This window comes from Pyrgilauda ruficollis, unplaced genomic scaffold (assembly GCF_017590135.1).
Source record: "Pyrgilauda ruficollis isolate IOZ18807 unplaced genomic scaffold, ASM1759013v1 scaffold169, whole genome shotgun sequence".
Classification (NCBI taxonomy): domain Eukaryota; kingdom Metazoa; phylum Chordata; class Aves; order Passeriformes; family Passeridae; genus Pyrgilauda; species Pyrgilauda ruficollis.
Window position 1 is genome coordinate 943,811 of NW_024515764.1, and position 6,943 is coordinate 950,753.

General features: G+C 46.8%; 1 protein-coding gene across 1 annotated transcript in view; it reads left to right on the forward strand.

Moving 5' to 3' along the window:
- The window catches only part of PLCH2 (phospholipase C eta 2), a 64,854-nt gene extending 62,773 nt beyond the window's left edge, over nt 1-2,081 (forward strand). The window contains exon 22 of the mRNA XM_041463651.1: nt 349-2,081. Within this exon, the coding sequence (XP_041319585.1) occupies nt 349-2,081 (1,733 nt within the window). The remainder of the gene's footprint in view (nt 1-348) is intronic.
- The last annotated feature ends 4,862 nt before the right edge of the window (nt 2,082-6,943 follow it).

The following is a 6,943-nucleotide window of genomic DNA, read 5'->3' on the forward strand; positions in this document are numbered from 1 at the left end:
TACAAAAGGGGACACAAAGGGCAAAAAATTGCTGGGTACTGTTGTTGTTTGATAAGAAAACCAGAAGAGTCACATGGTGCTGCTGTGCATGGACTGAGATTTCTTGAAGCAACAGGGCTTTGCGCAGCTAAAACTGAATGTGCAAAATGTTTTGCTGCCTTTGGCCAGGCATTTGAAATCACAAGTTATTTTAAAAATCATTATTAACATGGGCAACTTGTACCTTGAGAACAAAATGGTAACACATAAGGAATGAATCTTAGCTCAGCTGTAATTTGTAAGAGATAACTAACCCTGTATCTCTGTTTTTCTTGTTTCTTTCTTTTTCTTTTCATGCCTCCCAAGCAGACATCTGCCACTTCTCAATGCAGAGGTCAGTCACTTCTTTATGCAGCCTAGAAACGATCACAGAAGAGCCTGTCCTTGCCAGTGACAGCCATCAGTGCAGCCTTCTCTTCCCCCTGCCCGTTACCCCTTACAGTGACTTTGAGGAAGGATCTGGCTCTGACCATTCCACAGAAGCTCCATCAGAGGGAAGCAGATCACCCAACCAGCCTCAAGAGCCCCTACCCTCCAGAGAACAAGGAACCAACCTGGCTGCAGAAAACCAAGGGCAGGATGTCCCAGGAGCAGCTGACACAAGTTTAGCAGCCCCAGAGGATGAGAGGACAAGCGTGGCAGGATGTCCCACAGAAGGAAATGGCTGGACACAGTGCAGTGAGGCTGAAGATCAAGGTGGATCAGCAGCACATCCCCATAAAGCCAGGCTGGTAGAGGCAGCAGATCACGGTGCTGGCCAACCTGTAGGAAACTGCCAAAAGCAAAACCAACCAGGTCAGGTATCAGCAGACACAAAAAGCACCTCTGAATCCAAAGGGCAAAACCCAGGTGCTGCAGCTGTTCCACCCCAGCAAAGCAGAGTCAGTAACCACCCTCAGGCAGATTCTCCCCAGAAAACCCGAGCTGCACAGGCTCTCCCTGTCTCTGTTTCCCAGATGAGCTCTTACACGTTGGCGAGAAGGGCAAAGAGTGAAGGACTGAAGACACCAGACTCCTCAGCCTCAATAAAAATTCCGAGCAGCCAGTCTCCAGCAGCTGAAGTCTACTTTGATGCCACTGTCAACGACCGGATCTGGAGCAAGCTGGACTGCGGCAGCCACCGTGACAGCATGTCCTCCTCGTCCAGCATGTCCTCCAACGACACCGTCATCGATCTGTCCCTCCCCAGCCTGGCTCGAAAAAGCCTCCCGGACCTGGGCATGCGCCAGGACAGCCTGGAGCCCCTGGCCATCAGGAAGGGCATGCGCCCGCGCTCCGCCACCACCTGCAGCAACGAGATGCCAATGGTCAGCAAGAGCAAGTCCAACCCCAACCTGAGGTCTGGCCAGCTGCCGGCCGACGAGCTGTGCCCCCGGCCCCTGGCCAGGAGCCCTCAGGACGCCTTCTCGTCCATTCCTAGAAGGCACACCTGGAGCAGGCTCTACATGGAGAGTCTCAGGCAGTCCTCTAACAAATCCAAAGCGCATGACATGGTTGGGAATAACCAGACAAAGTCGAAAAGCCTCGGGGACCTTACCTCTGACGACATCGTGTGCACTTTTGAAAGCAAATACCGCAGCATCAGCAGGAGCTTCGTCACCCGCTCCATGCGGGAGCAGCGCCGCCCCTCCGGCCTGCGGCCCTCGGCCAAATCCCGGGACGAACTGACTGAGCAGCTGAAGAAGCTGACAGCCTTCCAGCAGGAAAACGACATCACCTCCCCCATCAGCCTGGAGCCCAGCGAGTCGGAGGAGGAGGGCGAGAGCGTGGGGCTGCTGCGCCGCTCGTCGTCGCGCAGCCAGAGCCGCGTGCGCTACATCGCCAACAGAGCGCGGCAGGCCCAGGAGAGGCAGCGCCTGCAGGGCCGGGCACAGCTCGGGCACAGCAGCCCCATCGAGGAGAGGGGCAACCCCGAGGGCGCCTGCAGCGTGGGCAGGGCCGGCTGCACCGACCTCGCTGCCCACACGGCCCTGGCGGCCTCGCCCAAAGCCCAGCCCGACTGCGCGGCGGACACCGAGGTGTTCTTCATGCTCAAACTGTGACCCTGGCAGCGCTGGGCACTGCTTGCACTCCTGTCACAGCAAAACACCTGAGAGGCCCCAAGCGTCCTGTGCTTCCTGGCCTTCCCTTGAGCCAAGGGTGCTTGATACCACGACTCCAAGGGAATAGATGAGGATTCATTTTTAATTGCGCTTTGCCCAGCCTCCGATTTGGCCTCCTTTGTGTGTGACCACTTCTTGCGTTTGCAGTTTGCTCTTGGTCTTTACTAATTTCAATAATTCTTCTGACAATAGTAACCTTGATGTGTAACAGCTAAATGTGATGCTAATGACGGCTAAGGTGAATTTTGCTCTTACAAATCATGGATCCGTGAAAGGAGGCTGGACTTTAAATCACATTTTATTTTCTGGAAGAGTTTGAGGCCTCTGAGGGTGTGAATTAATAATGTAGTAGATACAGTCCATCTTCCATCGTGGACCTGCTTATTTCAGTGAAAATCCATATTTTCTCTTTGAAGAAAACTTCTCTTGTTCCAAAGCAATGCTTTTATAAACCCAGCCTGTTTATATATCTATATATATATAAATATCTATATATATACACCTGTGTGTATGCAAAGATGTGTCTGCACATGTATGTACACATGCACACCCTGAACCTGAACTGTGACTGCTCCTTGTCTCAAGGCATTGTCTGAGGGAATTGAGACAGGAGAGAGAAGGGAATGGCTAAAAATAGAAATATCTTCTGACTTTACTTCAGAAATGGCTACGAAGCATGTTAGTCTTTTCTTGAAACAGCACTGTCCCTTCTTATGGTATTTTAACAATGCTGCTGTACATAGCACTTTTTGGATGAATTTTACTATTTCTGTATTGCACTGCCATGCAAAATTTTCAATTATATGTTTAAAAAAAAAAAAAAAGAGATATTTAATTTTTTTAGATGGACATATTTAGAATTAAATAACAACATAAACAGAGTAATAATTCTTCCTCCCCCCTTTTTTTTACTTTTTATTTTTAGGGATGTTGTCATGTGTCCCCCCCCGTCCCCAGTTATGATGTCATTTATTATAGATGTACATTTTATCAGTGATGGAGAAGAATGTTTACTGAGATGCATTTTAAAGAGAAACAGAGTTTTAATTTTATTTCAGACTGCATAGAGTCCCTATTATTGAGAGGATATTTTGCCTTTGTAATGATTCTTTTGTGTATATTGCAAAATTTAAAAATTTGTTTGTAAAACCACCTTACACTACTAAAATAAACATATTTAACCTCCCAGCTGGTGACTCTTTAGCTGTAACACAACACTGGGGTTTGTGATACACAAACATCGTTCATTCTATCTGCTTTGTTTTTCAGCTTCCTTTGTGGATAACATTTAATTTTACTCTTTTTCAGAGAGGTAGCCAGTGCAAACCCACTCAGATTTTCTCAGGTCCTCTGGAACCTGTGCAAGGATTAGCAGAGACTGACATTGTGTGGTGTGAGACACAGCACAGGAGCTGGGGCAGGATGAAAATTCTGGGGCAACTGGTGGAATTAGTAGCCAAACAAACAGAAGGAGCTGATCCATCCTGGAGCAGCTGTACAAGTAACACAGATGGCCCTGTTGCATCACTGAGGGGGTTTAAAGTCTGGCTGAAAATGCTGCAGCACAGTTTTGCTCTTCACCTGTCACTTGATTGAAAAATCACTTCTATTCCTGTCCCAGCAAAGTGCACAGTGAAAGTGGATTTTACTGCCTTCACACTCCTCCTGGAAGGGCTGTCACTTGTGGAGCTGGGAAGGGGCTCTTGGTTCTAATTTTAGTATCACTCGGCCACAAGAATTTAAACTCTGAGATACCAAAACAGTAACAAAATTTAAACTCTGAGATTTCAAAATGTAAGGCTGACTGTGTTATCACCATGACACGGCGATGGGGCTGGAGGGGTTAAATTTCCTGATTAAATCTTTTCAGATGCTCTCCCTTACGTTTTGTCTGAAAATATTCCCTCAGTTTTCCAGGCTGGCTCAGATCTGCACAGCTTGTCTGCAGGACTCAGATCCTGCAGATCCCAGGGCAGCTTTGTGCAGCAGAGCTTTGGGATGTGCACCGAGGTGACCCCACAGCATCACTGCAGGCTCTGGAGGGAAGGAGGTGAAGCTGCAGCAGAACGTGTGATCTGCCAAGAGGAGCCTCCCATTGTGTCCCAGCACAAAGCAAATTTCATTAACATTCTCTGGATGAAAAAATCATTCGTGTAATACTTTAATTTCGGGCTGAAAAGCTGCAGGGAGCCGCTGCTTTTGTAACTTTAATGCTTTTGTAGCTTTAATGGCAAGTACATGCAACTTTACAGCTTTGGAAAGTCAATGTTTAAAAGGCCTATTTGTGTCTTCTCAAAGACTGAGTCTCACAATCAGATTATTTTCATCTTTAATTGATTAAGCAACACTCGTTAAATGAATGCACCTCACAGGAGGCAGTGTCATGGAGCACTTTAAAACATTTACCTTCATTCAGACTTTTAACCAACAGAGTTTGGATTTAAATCATTAGGGTACATGTGAAATTTGCCCTCTTGCTTCCAGATTAGTACCAACCACTTTTACAGCTTGTTTTGTGACACTACATAAGACTGATCATTCATCATGTATTTATTTATTCCTGTAAGTGGAATTTATTCCAGCATTTAAGAATTATTTGGAATTTAAGTCAGCAGAAGGTCACAGTTTTGCTCTTCATTCTTCTGCTTTTCCTGTGCATCCTGGGACTCCTGGATGTGGATTCAGTTCATTAAATGGTAAAATCTGAAATCCAAAGTCTCCAGATCACGAGCAGTGTATTGGACATGGCTGGATGTGGGATTATGGGCTCTGTTCCTCCAGCCCGGCCTTCATGAGCACTGATAATGAACATTCAATTGTGTCTTTCAAAGCTGATTTTGTCTGTGCGGTCAACAGGCAGGAAAACGGGCACAGCTGCTGGGGACAGCTCCAAAGGGAGGAATTTTACAGCAACACCACAGGACAGAGAGAGAATTTCGTGAGTCCTGGTGCAGCATCCAGCTGTGGAACCAGCAGCTTCCAAAGGCTGTCCTCTGGTGTGGCCTCCTCCTTCCCCGAAGCCCCAGGTGTCCCCTGGTCCAGCTGCACACTCAGAGGCCACTCCTCCTCCTCCTCCTCCTCCTCCTCCTCCTCCTCCTCTCCCGGGTATTTAACCCAGCGCGGGATGCCCAAACCTGCGGGATGCTCACTGCTCTGCCGGGCATCCCGAGCAGCTCCCGGACGGACAGACAGACAGACAGACAGACGGGCCCAAAGGAGTCTCTGTAAGTGAGAAACTGCCTTCCATTCGTGCTCTGCTTCTGGCAAGGGGCAAAGCCTGCTGCCACCGGCTCCTTCCTGGCTTTTTAACCCAGATTTGCACCCTGTCTGTGCTCTTAGATCAGCAGCGTGTTTAACAACTTTCTGTTCAAGGTGATGCCAGCAATACCAGCTCTGATCACTTCGGGTTTTTTCACAGGAGGCCACTTGAAATCATCACAAAGATTATTTTTGTTGCATGTACCAAATTGTAAGGGAAAAGGAACAGGAATTTAGAGGCTAAACTTACCAGGAAAAGCACAGCTCCTCCCTGGCTCAGCCTGAGCTACTTCTTTTCCTTTTTTTTTCCCATGTGGTTGATGCAGCTGCTCAGTTTTTGTGCTGCTCTGGCAACAGCCAAGAGCAGCAGCTACTTTGTCTAAAAAGTAGTTGTAGAATAAAGTCAGTGTTTGTTGGTTTTCTCAGCTTTTGCAGAGATGGGGCAACTGAGACGTGTTTTAAAAGTTTTTATTCCATTATCAGTCTCTTGTGAGACGCAAGAGATGTAAAACTCAATGCCATCCCATCAGAAGCCAACCTATTTCCTGGTTACGATACAGTGCATCTTTCACAGCTCTAATTCTCTAAAATATCTGGTTTTTTTTGCAAAGCCATATGTTGAAACTTGTTGAAATTTGTTTCTAGTTCAACCTCTCTCTCAACAATGTCATCTCTATTCCATGGCCTTCCTAAATCAGCACACCTCATCTCAGTATTTGCATACAGATGTACAAGACTGTATAAGCTTTCTATCAGGTTTTGAGGGTTCTTTACAAATCCATTTCCCACAAGTGTTGGCTGATGTACAGCTCAGATCTCAGCCCTCTCCTCTGGGATCCTTTCACAAGGAGCAACATTTTCCCATTTGACAGAATTCTTTAACAGCAGCAACAACAAAATCAGCATAGAAATTTAATCTGGAAAGAACCTTCTGTGGAGGTTTTAGTTATTTCTCTCATTAGGGAAAATGAGTGAGGGAAAGTGCTGAGCTGTAATGCTGGGAGTTTTCATAGGATGCAGGATTGGGAAATTTCCTAAAAGCTGATGAGGTAAGGTCACGAAATCCAGTGTTTTCTGAGCATCAGTCAGCCACAAGTAATGCCATGTGTAGTATATTTTTGCCTACACACTCTCATAAATGGTAAGTTTTCCTGGGCATTTAAAATTTATTTTTTATCATTTCTGGTGTAATGTTGTCCTGTATCTTGTTGGGCAACAAATACCATTAAAATATTGCTGCTGCTTCCTCTCCTGCCCTTTCCCTGGGGGGGAACCCACAGGGAGAGAACCACCAGTGGGTAAATCCCCTTTTTTAGGTTTGTCACATCCTTTTTCCTGCAGTGGGGACTTCACCAGAGCCTTTCTTTAGTGTTTGCTCTGGCTGAGCTCAGCAGTGACTGTTTTCAGCTGGAGACTTGATTTGGAATTGTGGCTCTACAGAAAAAGGAGCAGAAAATCCAGGACAAAGTGATCTCACCCAGTGATGAGGAACTGCAGAACCAGCTTTAACTGCTTGCCTTTCACCTCCAGCAGGAAGGTTCCTG